The sequence below is a fragment of the Carassius auratus genome, chromosome 46 (genome assembly GCF_003368295.1).
Source record: "Carassius auratus strain Wakin chromosome 46, ASM336829v1, whole genome shotgun sequence".
Lineage (NCBI taxonomy): Eukaryota > Metazoa > Chordata > Actinopteri > Cypriniformes > Cyprinidae > Carassius > Carassius auratus.
This window is the reverse complement of record NC_039288.1, coordinates 10,239,446-10,256,495: the sequence shown is the minus strand read 5'-3', so window position 1 is coordinate 10,256,495 and position 17,050 is coordinate 10,239,446. Positions and strand designations below refer to the sequence as shown.

General features: G+C 35.8%; 1 protein-coding gene across 2 annotated transcripts in view; it reads left to right on the top strand.

Moving 5' to 3' along the window:
* Nucleotides 1-17,050, top strand: part of LOC113064122 (syntaxin-binding protein 1-like) — a 28,586-nt gene that overhangs the window by 7,490 nt on the left and 4,046 nt on the right. Inside the window, exons 2-19 of one of the 2 annotated variants that reach the window (XR_003278776.1) lie at nucleotides 3,046-3,095; nucleotides 3,405-3,486; nucleotides 4,179-4,255; nucleotides 4,496-4,574; nucleotides 7,313-7,416; nucleotides 9,714-9,862; nucleotides 10,044-10,128; nucleotides 10,348-10,478; nucleotides 10,842-10,949; nucleotides 11,064-11,124; nucleotides 11,457-11,522; nucleotides 11,617-11,697; nucleotides 12,214-12,352; nucleotides 12,448-12,557; nucleotides 12,646-12,747; nucleotides 12,837-12,922; nucleotides 14,781-14,935; nucleotides 16,664-16,823. Coding sequence is in view for 1 of the 2 variants with exons in the window: in XM_026234707.1 (XP_026090492.1) it covers nucleotides 3,046-3,095; nucleotides 3,405-3,486; nucleotides 4,179-4,255; nucleotides 4,496-4,574; nucleotides 7,313-7,416; nucleotides 9,714-9,862; nucleotides 10,044-10,128; nucleotides 10,348-10,478; nucleotides 10,842-10,949; nucleotides 11,064-11,124; nucleotides 11,457-11,522; nucleotides 11,617-11,697; nucleotides 12,214-12,352; nucleotides 12,448-12,557; nucleotides 12,646-12,747; nucleotides 12,837-12,922; nucleotides 14,781-14,935 (1,665 nt within the window). In the remaining variant the exon portion in view is untranslated. The remainder of the gene's footprint in view (nucleotides 1-3,045; nucleotides 3,096-3,404; nucleotides 3,487-4,178; nucleotides 4,256-4,495; nucleotides 4,575-7,312; nucleotides 7,417-9,713; nucleotides 9,863-10,043; nucleotides 10,129-10,347; nucleotides 10,479-10,841; nucleotides 10,950-11,063; nucleotides 11,125-11,456; nucleotides 11,523-11,616; nucleotides 11,698-12,213; nucleotides 12,353-12,447; nucleotides 12,558-12,645; nucleotides 12,748-12,836; nucleotides 12,923-14,780; nucleotides 14,936-16,663; nucleotides 16,824-17,050) is intronic. The other variant, XM_026234707.1, reaches the window with a different exon arrangement.

Here is a 17,050-nt window from a genome sequence, read left to right as displayed (position 1 = left end):
AGCATACATATTTATTAAAACTTATTTAATGGATAATAGTGGAAAGAGAGAAATAGATAGTGTTTTTATAGCCTATTAATATTCATTTAAACTTTGTTTCAATTAATGAAACGTTTTAGTTAGATTTAGTTTAGTAACATTTCTACATTGTAATTTTTATAGCTTTGCTTAACAATATAACACTGCTCAGTAAGTGGTTATTTTGAAGCTAAATAATGTAAAAAATGTTTTATACATATATATATATATATATATATATATATATGTATATATGTATATATATATATATATATATATATATATATATATATATATATATATATATATATGTATATATATATACGTGTATATATATATATATATATATATATATATATACGTATATATATATATATATATATATATATATATATATATATATATATATATATATATATATATATATATAAATTAGGAATTTAAAAATCATTGATTTGCTACATTTTATTTTATATTAAACACAATCTGCCACAATTCTCCTTCTATTCTAGACAGCACCAAGTATAATCTCTGTGTGAAAAAAAAAGGTTAAAATGAGACATTAATGAAGCTCTGCTAAGAATTTGAATGACGTAAGATACTCTGCTGGCTACAAAGAGAAACATCCTACAATTTTTGGTAGATTTTGCTTGAATCTGTGACTTTGCATGTTCTATGATAAAAGTCATACTTTTTTTACGTGTCTTTGATGAAAAAAACATTTTCCTTTCCAATATATCAGAAATATGACAAATATGTTTTCACTGGCACATTTGGTTTGCTCTCAGTTTGATTAGCTTTGACCCTCATTCACATAAATTACTGTTGGATCAATGCTTAATCTCCCGTTAGCTGGCCGCTAATCTGTTGAGATTCACTAAAACATACCCCCTGTTTAAACAGGCATAATCCATCTGGATTCAGACAGGATTCAGTGTTTTCATCCACAGAGGAGCTTAACTCTGTATGACTGCTCCAGCACAAATGTCAAAACTACCAAATCACCCTGAGCGCCTTTATTCTGACACTACAGCCAGATGGCTAGCATTGCAATCATGCTAATTTTGGCTCCAACACACTGACATGGTCGCCTCCACCCAATCCCTGTTTGATGGGATTACTTACATCAGAGTGAATAAAATAGATCAGCCACAGAGCAGAAACATTGGTCTATAGAGATTCAATTCTCAATGATTGGCTACATTCATTTAACATAGTCTGTAAGCAGCACAATCTTGGCATCTGAACAGAGATTTTGAAGATATACTAATTAAGTGTGCTGCCATAGCAAAAAACTGTCTCTGTCTCACATCTGATAGCTCCCCGACTTCCCAATCTGCAACAAATGCACTTTACAGGGAATGGTGCACACCGAATAAGTTCCCTTTTTATGTAAATATAGAGCTTTATAACCAAAATATAATCCCCGTAGTTACTGTTGCTATGGCGGACAAGACGTTTCGCTGTAATGCCACACATTATGTTCTCACGCAGTGAAAAATACATTGCGGAGCAAAGAGGACACTGACAGTGCGCCAACAGACAAGACAGAACAGTTTACTTTTGGAATGAAACAAAGTCTAAGCTTTCAGATTTTGTCACTTTTTAATAAATTCAAACAATAAATACCGTTTGGTGTGGTGACAGATCGCTGTAGCGCCTCAGTTCAAGCAGCATGTGAACCGATCATCTCTTTCCGTTACTAGTTATAGCACGAAATAAACATGAATGAAAATCAGAAGGTATGTTGTTTATACTGCAGAAAGATGTCAGTACACACCATTTGTCAAGTTCAAGTCCACCGACATTAATCTACTCTCCTGTCTGGCTTATTGTCTGACAAAAATGGCAGATCCAATGTAATTGGTCAGATTGCCAGTCTCTGACATTATATTTCACAAATGGCATATTTTTTCATTTTGTTTGTAATTGTGATTATATCTCACAATTGCAATTACTGATTATACTTCATAGTCAGTGCTCTTTTTACATTATTTTTATATCATAATTGGTGTTTTTTCTCTAGTATTGACCATTTAAAAATTGCCATTTAAAAAAATAAGTTATTTCTGGCAATCTGACTTTATTTCTCAATTTTGGGATTGAAGATCTCGCACTTTTGACATTATATTTGAGAATTTGACTTTTGCATTTCACATTTTGCATTGCATTTAGCCTTTTTCTTAATTGTGTCTTTATATCTCCAAACACTGAGTTATTTCTGTGATTGGATGGGTAGTGTTTCATAAGAGCCAGCTGGATGGAGCTCAGCCAGTCTTGCCCACCTGGAGTTACATGGCAGATCAGTGTTAATATTACCTGCATGACTAGATAAAGTCATGCAGGTAATAAACTAAATATGATTCTTTTTCAGCAGTCAGAGTGTCCATTTATAGAGAGGCGTGTCTATGAATTTTGATGTAACATATACCAAAAAAAATCTCTGCTGAAGAAAAAGCAAGAGAGAGTGCGTACAGTCATGCTCAGGTGTGACGGGGACAGAACGGACACACACACACACACACACACACACACACACACAACAGTGCTAGAGGCCTTTGCATTGCCATGGAGCAGGTGGGTGAGATGACAACGGGATTGATGGATAGAGATATACATTGTGTCATCACTAATACCTTCATATTTTTGATCTGCCTCCTACACTTATAATGTAAATATAATGCAGTGTTTTGTTGTGTATGATTCAGACACATATGCAGCTCTTAATTGCATTATGATTTTATGTCCTATGCTGAATCTAGAGTGGTTCTAAACAGACAAAGAATTAAGACAGCGGCTATGTACACTAAATCTAAAATAAAATACATACATTACCATTCAAACATCTGGGGTCAGTAAAAAAAAAAAAAATTATTGTTTTTTTTTTGGCAAGAATGCATTATATTGATCCAAAATGAAATTTACAATGTTACAAAATATATTTATATGTTTAAATATGGAAATGACAGAGATGTGTATGAATCATCAATATCAGATGTTTGATGAACTTTTCTCTTCTTTCTGCAGAGATCATGAATGATGTCATCAGGAAGGTGAAGAAGAAGGGAGAATGGAAGGTAAGACAAAATCATTCAAGCCGCCATCATAGCAACCACGCTATCCTTAGGTCACCTCAGTTTTACTCTTTCATAGAGTCAGCACAGGAAATCCGTGTAAATAATTAAGGCCAAACTATTTCATCCATCATATGCTGCCTGTATCACACCACATGCATATTTATTTTGGTACCCATATTAATAAATGACAGCTTTCACACTGCCTGCATCAGCAGCGTGGTACTGTGGGTGAAACGCAGGCCTTACTGTTGCAATAATATGTGTTTCTGAGACTCTCCCATTATTCCTGCTCTCTGTTTTTCTCTGTAGGCTTTGATAGTGGACCAGCTCAGCATGAGGATGTTGTCTTCTTGCTGCAAAATGACTGATATCATGACAGAGGGCATCACTAGTAAGTCAATCCACAGGTTTTGACCACCAGTGAAGTAAAAACGACAGAAAAGGACAGAAAACAAAAATCTCAATTCAGCACTCGTCTCTAAACCTGAAACGTTCATATAAATGCTGGAAAATGGTGACCAGATGGAAATAAACATCTCATATCAACAACCTAGCTAAGCACACTTATGTCAATGAGATGTCTGCAAAAGAACAAATCTGGAAAGCATCATATTAGCTTTAATTTAGCAATGGGTTACAAGATGTTTTGCTATATTATGAATATATTATGGGTAAAAGGTGTTAACAGTTGCAACCCCATTCATCTCTGAATATATTAACAATAGGTGAAAAAATATCTTATTAAATCATAAACATCACAAAAATATCTAATGACCATCGTTATAAAAGAAATGCATGGGAGACTTGACTCCTGACTCTCATTAAGTGTTTTTTATGTTACTATTTTAAGTTGTATGTATGTATTTTTTTTTATTATTATAATGTTTTTATTTAGACTTAATAATTTGGTTTTTGAACACAGATTGATTTCAGTTAGGTGCCAAGGCAACATTTAAAATATTTTAATTATATTTGATTTTATTTCAGCTTTATTTCAACTAACCAAAAGGTTAATGAATATAACCCTGTATCAGAGAAGCTGCTTCTGTGACTGAATTGCTGTTTCTACTCTTATCTCTGCAGTTGTTGAAGACATTAACAAGCGAAGAGAGCCTCTCCCTTCATTGGAGTCCATTTACCTGATAACCCCAACTGAGAAGGTACTCACTGATTTTAGAAGATGCTAAAAAGATGCTAGAATAGACTTCATCTCTCAGTTCACACTAAACATATGTCACTCACTAACACACACATATAAACTGTATATTTACACACAGTATTGACACAGCCTACACAAACAGCCTGAAACTCTTGTTATTTCTGCTGACCATTGTGGTTACTATAACAACACAAAACACAAACACAGTGTTATCTAATGCTTGTTGTATGTCTCTTACCAGTCTGTGCAGACTCTCATCAATGACTTCAAAGATCCCCATTCAGCGAAATATAAAGCGGCTCATGTCTTCTTTACTGACTGTGAGTATCTGAGGGTACTCCAGTGTACTTTAAGGGCCCTGCAAGCATAATACACACTACAGTATTAATGGGACCACACTCAAAACTAGACTACTACACAAGCAATCAGCTAGACAATGTTTTAAATGAATCTTACTTAAACACAATGCTGTGTAACATCAGATATAAAGGCAAATCAGCGCTTTCCTATGACAAGTATAAATTAACTGATTTATTTTGTGGTTAATCATAAATTAATGTGCTGTCACAATTAGTCTGACAAATGATTTTGTTAGAAATAAAAAGGAAAAAAAAGTGAGGAATATATAAAATAAAAAAATGAAGCCCTTAATAAGATACATACACAAAATAAAAAACTGCATCCATGATACGTATTTTTTATATTTTGTATATAATATGTTGTATAAGCAAAAAAAAAAAAAAAAAAAAAAAAAAAAGCAAAAAAAAAAAAATATATATATATATATATATATATTAGTGCTGTCAATCGATTAAAAAAAATTAACTAATTAATCGCACAATTTTTTAAAATTAATCCCGATTAATCGTGATTAATCGCAATTAAAAGACTGAAACTTTTTGCATATGTAAATGTAAAATGTAAATAATTAATGTAAACTCAAGACAAAGAAACTATTTAAATTCAAAATATGATTGTTTATTGGAATTTTTGTTTAACTTGTAACACAGATTTTCTCATGTAAACAACATACCTGCAATAAACCATCAATATCCTCCAAATTAACTGTTGGCTTGAAAGCCATATTTATTACAGAAATAAAAACACAGGCATGTAAGTACCATTTGAATTTCAAAACAATCAATGTCAATAAAAAACAAAAATGATTTCCATGTTGAATTCTAAGTGGACTGCAAAAAAATTCCAAAGTATAGTCATTGCCAGTGCTTTAAGTGGGCCGGTATGCACCAGTACTCAGTACCGCCACTTCCAAATATAGCTCTTGAGCGTACCGCCACCTCTCTGTGCGCCCAGAACGTGCTTGTAGCGTACCGCTACGCTCATTTGGGCATCTGTTTTAATAGAGGTTTTAATCTTTTACCTGCACTGCCGATTTTCAGAGCGCCCTTCACAATGCAAGCTTCCTAATTCATCCCACCCAGAGCAGAAACTACATTACCCATTCACCCTTAAGTTATACAAGTGAATAGCGCATGTGTCGCTTTTCCCACTGTTAAGTATCAACAACTCAACGTGGCCGGAGAAGGTGTGTGAAACTCGTTATGAGTGTACACAACGCTCGGTTCGGTTAAAAATCAAATACAGTTAACAACAACACTTAATATGTTTTTTTGGCTTCAGACTCTGAATACTGCAAGAACAAGACCAGAATCTGATGATTCGCTGACTGACACCTCACCAAATTTGAATCCTATCACTGCAGGTCAGACTCAAGCTAATTAAGTAATGCAGCTCTTTCAGGAAGGGTGATCAGACGTCCCGAAAAATTCGGGACAGTCCCGAAATCTAAACTGTTGTCCCGACTCTCGAATCTGGCCCTAATTGTCCCGGAACTTATACTAAAGCAAAATCTTGAGTATTTATTGTCTGATAAACATTAAAAACTGTCTGCGGAGGTTGAGTCGTCCTGCAGCCCCAGCTGGCTGTTCATTGGCTGCAGCATCTTTTTTCTAAGTTCTAAAAAAATACCGTAGACGGCAAGGCACAAATTTAGATATTCATTTATCTAATTAATCTATAGCCTATGCACAAAGACAATATGATCTTTTTGTCCCCTTTTTGTTTTAAAGCTTGATGAAGAGAGAGAGCGCAAGTTGCTGCAGCTGAGGAGGACAGTGATGCACACGTACAGGAGAGATTGACAGTTCGCGGCACTGTCTACAAAAAATACTCCGCTACACAATTATTTCGTTTTTTTCGTTTAAGCTTATTAACGTTAGCGTTACAGAAAGGTCTGATTTACGCACTGTTACAACAGTCATTGTTTTTTTTTTTTTAAACAGTGACATTTGAGTTCATGATTTTAATGTTGCTGTTTCTTGTGGCAGACTAAATGAAGAGTAATGTTTCTTGTGGCAGACTGAAGAGTAATCCGGCAGAGTTTTATACTGAAACTTTCCGTCTAAAAGTCCTTCCTTGGTCTTATCCATATTTCTTTGCACGTTGAACACACATAGGCCACAACCAGAAATAAAAAAAAACTGCAACCGCGTTAATTGCGTTATTTTTTTTTTAACGCGTTAAATATTTCAAATTAATCGAATGCGTTAACGCGCTAATTTTGACAGCACTAATATATATATATATATATATATATATATATATATATATATATATATATATACATTAAAAAAATCTAAAAGCGTAAATATGCAACATATGGGTGTGTGTTTGTATATATATATATATATATATATATATATATATATATATATACACACATATGTGTGTGTGTGTGTGTGTGTGTGTGTTGTGTATATATATATATATATATACACAATATATATATATATATATACACACACACAATGTATAAATTATTTATACATTTATATATCATTTAATAAAAATCTAAAAATATTTTGTATATAAAAGTGTAAATATGCAATAAATATTGCAGCTGATTGTCTATTGGAGATTTTATTGCTGAAGTGTTGCAGGTGATTTTGGAAATATTTTATGTATAACATGTCAAAACTTCAGTAAACTGCCATCATTGCTCGAAATGTTATGCCAACTACCAATGTGTTTCTTCCAGCTTGCCCGGACCCCCTTTTTAATGAAGTGGTGAAGAGCCGTGCCTCGAAAACCATTAAAACCCTAAATGAGATCAACATCGCCTTCCTGCCCTACGAGTCCCAGGTGAGCCATTTCAGGACGGGAGAGGAAGGGAGAGATAAAAAAAAATTCGGAATAATGACTATCCGTATAGAGAACTATCTAGAAGCAACTAAGCGAATGCAGAAATAGAGTGTTGCAGAACAGCTCTGATGCTGGGGGGATGCAGTCTGGCCCACAATGCCTTGCTGCTTAGGCTGTCTGCAATGATTAATTCAGTGGAGTCAGAGGAGCAGTGTGTTTCTCCTGGTGTGATGCTGCAGCTCAATGCTTCACAGACTCACACGTAATTGGTCGACGCATCATCCACAGAGAGCCTCGACCAATCAGAGGAGCCTACGAGAGGAAACAAGCATCAAGGGGAACCCATCTGCTGAACAGAAGGATGGTCATGTGACCCTGTGTGTGCCGAGAGAGGGTGGGGAGGGGAGGTTGTGAAGACCTATACAGATAGACTGTCTGACACACTCAGAGATATAGCACGGATTGGTCACAGAAAACACAAAGGCAGAAAGGAAAGGTACAGACTGGAGACAACTCACTTACTCAAGGCTCATTCCTCAGGCTAGTTTGGAAACAGGAAGTAGAGAGGAACACATTTTGTCACATTCTGTCTGTCAGACAAAATCATAAAGATGTATTTATTTATAGAAATTTATAATCTATTAATTCATAGAAAAATATGGAAAAACATACACTAACATTCAAAGATTTTGGGTGACTACATAGAAAAGAATGTTTTTATTCAGCAAGGATGCATTTAATTAATCAAAAGTGATCATTATTGATCACTGCTCATGATAACCAGTGTTTCTTCAGCATATTAGAGTAATTTCTGAAGGATCATGTGGAGACTGGAAGAATGGTTGCAGAAAATTCAGTTTTGCATCACAGGAATAAATGACATTTTGAAATATATCAAACAGAAAGTAATTATTTTAATATTGTGTTATAATTCACAATAGTACTGGTTTTACTGTATTTTTCGATCAAATTAATGCAGCCTTGGTGAGTATTACAGATTTCTATATACAATAGCAAATTCTAAAACATAGAAAACAAAACTTAGAAACTATAAAAAAAGAAAAAGCATTATTTATTACCATATCAAATTTATTTAGTTTTCTGCTTTTTTTTTCTGGCGGTTTCTGTGCAAATCATGGACCAATATCAGATTTGCTTACTATAACAGTGCAAATTTAGTATAATTGATATACTATTATAGTTTTTCGTTCATGTTAATGTTAAAGTTTTAGTAATTTTATTGGGTTTTTGTAATTTTAGTTCTTTTTTTATATACACTGTAAAAAATAAGTGTAATTTTAACTGTAAAATTTTGTAAAAACGCTACGGAAAAAAACTGATAATAGGTTAACAGTAAGTTCCCGTACTATATACAGGGAAAAACTGTTAAAGATCTAACAAAGCATTTAATGTAAATTTACAGTAAAATTCTGTTAATTATACAGCTTTTAGAAGTAAAAAAAGAACAAATCAATGTATAATTTACAGTCTAAAACTGTAAACTGATATTCCCAGAATTCCCTGCGTGACACTCCACGTTTGAAAGTATTTTGTTTAAATAATCATGTTTTTAAATAGTTCTTGTTATCAGTTATGTACATTTGAGCTTTATGTTACATCTTCTGTTGCTTAATGAAAGTGTTTTGCATTATTTAAGTATCACGTGTGTTACCATGATGGTGTTTTGTGTTTCCATAAATGTGCACCTTCTATATGTTAATATATACTTCTGCTTGTGGTGAAGCTACTTGTGATGAGCTTTGATACTTCATGTGGCTTTCTCTTATACAGTACCATCTTTATTATTATGGTGGTTGTCAGTATTTTCAAGGTACAAAACAGATTTAATTTTGTGTGTTGTTGAATTTACTGGTTTATATTCACATTTTCTTGTTTGTAAATTACAGCTTTATATTGTAAAATTAACAGTTTTTGACGTAAATGTGTTTACAGTTTTCTGTATTTTTACAAAATTATTCTGGCAACCACAGCTGCCAAAAAGTTTTTGTAAAAACAACAAGAAATTTTTTACAGTGTCGTTTTTATAAATTTTATTTCGGTTTTAGTTTGAGATATTTTAGAACAGTATATTTCGGCAACATTTATTTTAAGTTAATGATTATTTTAAGTAAAACAATTTTTATGGTTCTAAATTTTGTTTCAATTATAGTTTTAGTCAACAATGATAACAGTTTTAGATAAAAACAAAGCAAAAAGACTCAAAATGTCAGCTGATCACTTTGCCTGTCCACATTATTACTCTATTAGAAGTATGAATGTGTGTGTGTTTGGTTTAGGTGTTCTCTTTGGACAATCCTGATGCCTTCCAGAGTTTCTACAGTCCTCATAAGACACAGCTGAAGAACCCTGTGATGGAACGCTTGGCCGACCAGCTGGCAACTCTGTGTGCCACACTGAAGGAATACCCTGCCGTCCGATACAGAGGGTAAGGCAATGAGGGGCCACGATGGAACTGCATCTCCCCCTTAATATTTTGCAGAGTCTTCTGTTCCTTTATCTGATCTGTTTTGACGGTGCCGTTTCACATATGCAATCCTTGAATCAGATTTCAGGAAGTGGCATCAGGATCAACAGAGCTGTCTAATACACTGATTTTCTATGTACAGGGAGTATAAAGATAACGCCACTCTGGCTCAGCTTCTTCAGGACAAACTGGACGCCTACAAGGCAGATGATCCCACAATGGGGGAGGTGAGCGGCACATCACTTATTGATGTGTACAAAAAAAAATTTAATAACTTATTCTTCCTCTGAAAGGACTTCAAGACTTCCATATTAAGAAATTAAAGCCACTTCTTTCAGCCTTATTCCTGCCCACATTAATATTATGTATGTGGGTGGCTTTATAAATCAAAGAACGGTTTGTGCTGATCATGGAGTACATTTTTAGATTTTTTGATCACTATGCAGGGCCCAGATAAGGCTCGCTCCCAGCTCATTATTCTGGACCGAGGTTTCGACCCTGCCTCTCCTGTCCTGCACGAGCTCACCTTCCAGGCTATGGCCTATGACCTCCTGCCCATTGAGAATGATGTCTACAAGTGAGTGAAATAAATGAAAATATTTACACTTTTCTTAAAATAATATTTACTATATTCAATTATTATATTATACGATATTATGTCCTATAAATATATTATAATAAAGTACAATGTAAAATAATATTTACAATACATACAATATGTAAAATATTATATATATAATTGTAAATATTCTTAAATAATAATTACTAAAATAAAACTTATAATATTATTTTATATTATGTAATTAAATAATAATAATTATTATTATATTATAGAAAATCATTATTAGCAAATCATTTCATTAATCTGCAAAGGTTTTATAGAGTACTGTATATCATATATAAATATATAATATATAAATGTTTGTTTTGTGTCTGGTAGGTATGATACTAGTGGGATGGGAGACTCTCGTGAGAAAGAAGTGCTACTGCATGAAGACGATGACCTCTGGGTGGCGCTACGGCACAAACATATTGCTGAGGTCTCTCAGTGAGTAAAACCGAACATTTTTGGCCTTAAGCTATGGTTTTTCTGTAATATTCTGTGTCTGTATATAGTGACATCCTTGTTCTCTCCCTCCTTTTTCATTTTCCTTGCTGGCAGGGAGGTGACGCGCTCCCTGAAGGAATTTTCTGCTAGTAAACGGATGAACACTGGAGAGAAGGTACGCTGGGTGGGGGGTTGGAGGAAAGAATAAATACTGGAACAGAGAGAATAGTGTAGTGTAGGCGAAGGAGCATACCTTGGCAGATGAAATTATGTCGTCGGCAGCCAAATCCAAACTGTGTCGGCTGACTCATGTGAAAGCACTCCAAGGCTACAGCGGGATTAGTATTGATTGACTTACTGACACAGCACAAGCAAACACACACATTTTTGCTGTGATGTACAATTTGCAATAGTAAATAGTCTGGCCTACTGGATCTGAGACATGTCTTGAGGCAGCATCTGACCCGTTTTGTTTTGCTTTCTGAGAAAGTCCTGTGTTTCTTCCAGACCACTATGAGGGACCTGTCTCAAATGCTGAAGAAGATGCCACAGTACCAGAAAGAGCTCAGCAAGGTGAGAGAGGTCAAAACGCATGTGCTGTCAGGACTCCTCATGGGATATGCAATTCCGATATTTAACTAATTGTTACGTAAAATCTCTGCCTTAGTACTCGACCCATCTGCAGTTGGCCGAGGATTGCATGAAGAACTACCAGGGAACCGTGGACAAGCTGTGCCGTGTAGAGCAGGTACAATTTCACCACAGACATCACTGCTGCAGGATACAGGGTTCGTGAAAAACAAAACAAAAGACTGAGAAAAACAGTAGTGTATGCACCAATGTTTCATTTAACATTCACAAAATGTGGTATTATATTATTTATAATATGTGTCTATGGTCTAACTAGTTCGTTGGTTTGCCAAGATACGTGAAATAATATATATATATATTATATATAAACCTACTAAACTTGCAAATGTATATCCGTGGGTGTATTTTACGAGCCATTTAACCCATCCAAAGTCACACACACAGCAGTGAACACACACACACACACACACACACACACCCGGAGCAGTGGGCTGTCATTTATGCTGTGGCACCCGGGGAGCAGTTGGGGGTTCGGTGCCTTGCCTCGATCTAACTATGATAATGAAAGGCAAACCATGGTTTTACCAGCAGCTAAACTTTGGTGACAAAAACAGACTATTCAAAAACTATGGTAAATTCATGCAAATGCTTCCTGTGCTCTGTCACCCGGCAGGATCTCGCTATGGGAACAGACGCAGAGGGCGAAAAGATTAAAGACCCCATGAGGGCCATCGTTCCAATCTTGCTGGACGCCAACGTCACCACCTACGACAAGATCCGTATCATCCTGCTCTATATTTTCCTGAAGAACGGTTAGAGAGTCTTTGGCACATCTCAGTTTGGGTTTCATTGCCCTAAACAGGCATTTTTGTAATGTGGCTTTGCGTGTGCATGTGTTGCAAAACAGGGATCACGGAGGAGAACCTTAACAAGCTAATTCAACATGCCCAGATCCCTCCTGAGGACAGTGAGATCATCACCAATATGGCTCACCTGGGTGTCCCAATCATCACCGATGTACGCAATCTGATTCTTGTCCTACAAAATGGTTAAGTCTGCTTGGCCATTGCCACTGACACTTCTGCTTTGTTTCTGTACGCTGCAGTCTACTCTCCGCAGAGGCAAGAAGCTTGATCGTAAAGAGCGTGTGAGCGAGCAGACCTACCAGCTTTCTCGCTGGACCCCACTCGTCAAAGATATAATGGAGGTCAGACCTGAGCTATAGAATTTGACAGAGAAACTGTGCAGACTGTGTGGAAATGTGTGGTTTTACTTTGTTTGTGAATGTGATTGCAGGATGTAATCGAAGACAAGCTGGACACTAAATATTATCCGTACATCTCAACACGCTCGTCTTCTTCCTTCAGCACTTCTGCAGTCAGGTACACACACTCACCAACTCTGGTTTTCAGGATCCCTTTCAAATAATGAGAAATTTGAATTGGCCACACTTACAGGAGGGGAATCCACCAACTACAAAAAAATGTTTATGTTGACTGAACAAAAGGCGCAAAAAAAGATTATTCTGCAGGGTTTTTTTTTTATTTTCTTGTAAACCTGCTTTTTTTATTCGGGTCTGTTTTGATGACTTATGAATTAGAGATACAGGTGCATCTCAATAAATTAGAATGTCGTGGAAAAGTTCATTTATTTCAGTAATTCAACTCAAATTGTGAAACTCGTGTATTAAATAAATTCAATGCACATTGCACAATGAAGTATTTGTTGAAATAATTAATTGGTGGGGTTTTGTTAATTGTGAGCCAAAAGCATCACAATTAAAAGAACCAAAGACTTTAAATATCAAACCATTTCAATTACAATTCATTACATTCAAATTCTAATTTGAATTTCAAAGGCAACTCTAACACACACACACACAATCCCATGTATTCATGCATTTTTGTATTGCACAAGTCAAAAGATAGAAGCAAATTGGATCAATAATCATTTGTGTACCAAGGGGTAAGGAGAACATTAAGATCAATACCGTGATTGGTGGGTGGAGCGACGTGGGGTGAGGGCGAACACCAAGTTTCTTTCAGAAGCAGTGGAAACTGGTATATTTCCTCAGGGTCAGCAGTAATGATCCCACTGCACTTTTCTGCTTTCATGACAAACAAGCTAAACAGAAGCAGAGGCAAAGCAGGATGTCCCTGACTCCCACAGAGGGAGAGCTGGGAGCTGATGGGTCAGCTATTGATTAGATTCGAGATCACTAGACTTCACACTGATTTCCCCTCTCATTATGCTAGCAAATAGCTCTGCCATTCGTTAAAGTTATGCTCCAGCAAAAATGAAAACTCTGTCATCATTTACTCACCCTCAAGTTATTCCAAACCGGTATGAATTTCTTTCTTCTGTTCAACACAAAAGAAGATATTTTGAAGAATGCTGGTACAGTAGCTAAACAGCTGCCGGTAGCCATTGACTTCCATAGTATTCTTTATTTTTTTTTCATACTATGGAAGTCAATGTCTACCTCAAATGTGTCTCTGAGTAATTTATGATAAAATTTACAATGGTTTTATCATATACAAATAACATGGTACTTAGATATATGCCATAATTTAGTATTTTAAGTTTTCTAAACAGTTAAACATGCAAAAGGATTTTGTTGATATATTATCAAAGTCAAATGTTTTTAAAAATCAATTTTTATCATCAACACACACACACACACACACGCACGCACGCACGCACGCACACACACACACACACACACACACACACAAATACTAAATATAAAATAAATAAAACGTGCATAAAATAAAGCAAATAATTTATGATTAAACCAATTTGTAAAAAACTTACGAATATAGATAGGAATAAAACTTTAATACTTGGTGTAGTATAAAAATAAAATAAAAAAAGCCTGTAAAGATATTTACTGTAATTGAAATCTACAGATGCAAACATATAAAGACTTTTATAAAGTGTAGTTTGGATGTTTTCTTTTCACTAGTCTGAAACACACATTATGCAAAGCTAAATAGCCCTAAGTCTCAAAACAGACCATTGTATAAAATTTTTTTTGCCTGTGGTGTCTTGCCTTCAGTGGCCAAGTGAAAAAAGATGTTGTGTAAAACAGTGTAGTCTCTTATTGTTGCCACTAGAAAGCCATAAATGGTAATGCAACAACAAATACCTTCAAATGACCCTGCAAAAACGTCCAAGATACTTCAGTCTTTTGGTTTGAAAAAGAAGTTGACATGCATTCATGTGTTCTTTTCATGGCAGTGCCCGATATGGCCACTGGCACAAGAATAAAACCCCTGGAGAGTACCGTACAGGACCTCGCGTCATTGTCTTCGTCCTTGGGGGCGTGTCCTTTAGCGAGATGCGCTGTGCCTATGAGGTCACACAGGCCAATGGCAAATGGGAGGCCATCATTGGTGAGTCTGCAGAGGATACTGCTAAAAGTCACTGTAAATTCAAGAGTTACTAAGCAACCACCCTTTAAAGATTGGTATCTTTAGCTTTAACAATACGTTTTTGTTTTATGATACATTTAATCAGACTGGCAAATCTGTCTTGTATATTTTTCCTGTGCTATTGTCTTGTACAGTATTTTGTGCCTGTCATGTTTTAACTTCTTTTAAATTGCAGTCGTGAGCCTCTGCTGTGTTCATAAGTCTATGTTCGTAAGTTCTTCTTTGTGTGTGTCTTGTGTGCGTGTGATAAGGTATGTTTAAGATGTGCACTTGTGTTTAGAATTGTCTTTTAAACTTACCTTTAAGGCCTATGGCAGCAAAAACAAGTGAGTGTTCACATTGCTTTTAAAGGAATCGCTCACCCAAAAATTAATTTTGCTTAAAATGTACTTATCCTCAGGCCATCCAAGATGTAAATGAGTTTGTTTCTTCATTGGAACAAATTTGGAGAGATTTGGCATTACATCACTTGCTCACCAATGGATCCTCTGCAGTGAATGGGTGCCGTCTGAATAGGAGTCTAAACAGCTGATAAAAACTCAATAATCCACAAGCAATCCACAGGACTCCAGTCAATCAGTTAACATTTTGTAAAGTAAAAAGCTGCATGTTTTTAAGAAACAAATTATTCAAGATGTTTTTAATACACTAGACCTGTATCCATAATATTGCTTTCTTCAGTGAAAAAGCTGTCTTGTCTGGATAGAAATATGCACAGTTCAAGTACTGTTTACAAGCAAATCAGTCTCAAATAGAACTGAACAAATATGTTGGTGGTTTTTGATGAGAGGACAACAGGGGATGGAGTTCTTCTCACCGGAGGGAGTTTTATTATGGATTTTAGGCTTATTTTGGCCAAAAGCAATTTAAAGTGAAAATACTTCAATTGATTTGCTATTCACAGACACTTGTTTGTTTCATTCACTTCACAAGATGTTAATTGATGGACTGGAGTCTTATTGGATTACTTGTGGATTGTTGTGATGTTTTTATCAGATGTTTGGACTCTCATTCTGACAGCACCCATTCACTGTAGAAGATCCATTGGTGAGCAAGTGATGTAATGCTAAATCTTTGATGAAAGTGAGCAAATAAAAAAAAAAAACATCACTATGTGAACTATTATTTTAAAGGAATGACAAGTTCTGATTAAGATTATGGACTTTTGGTCACGTTGTTGCTGCAAATTACTGTCAGTGTGAGTGCCCCTTTAGAAGTGAATTTTAAAGTACATAGTAAAGTAAAGTATCAGTCTGTTGTTTTCCAGAAACAATTTGAGCATTGAAGATTTTACAATAACACTGAATTTAGTACTAGTGGATTTGGGCGACAATTTTGTCCAAGCATGAGGTCTATTAGAGATGAACAATGCATCTGAAGGACCTCAATGGGTCAATTGGCTGAACTTCTAATTGTGAACCGTCATGGAATGAATATTTTACATTTAGTTGATTGAAGGAGTCCCAACAGTTATTGAGTTTTCCATCACTGATACATCCACCAAGAGCTTCCAAACATCATTTTGTTGTCGGGGTTCTAGGATGATATTTCTGAAACATCACGATCTACAGATGGTGGAAATGGTATTTGACCATCTTTTTGTCCCCATAAAGATTAATGGTGGTGAAAGAACGTGAAGTGCAGTGTGAGATTCATTCTGAGCGTGAAGCCACCTTTGTTCCTCCGCAGGTTCTACCCACACGCTCACCCCAACCAAATTTCTAATGGACCTGCGGCACCCCGACTTCCGAGAATCCACTAGTGGGTCCTTTGAGGACCCTGACCCCTCAGACGAGTGAGAGAGAGAGAAAGAGGGAAGGGTGGGAGAGAGAAATCACACTCTGACAAAGTAAAGGCAGCCGAACAAAGAAACCCTTTCTGAACCCCCACAGCACAAGGGTTTTCTTTTCTTGCTCCTTTTACCATACTCTACCGTTTTACTGCGCCACCACGTCTCAGGGATGAGTGTCCGGCTCCTGCCTCCAATCGGCTAGTCTCACTCAGGCTCCGCCTTCTACTGGGACCTGCCAATAATGACATGCCTCCACTTATGAGAAACGATTGGCCGGCTCAATG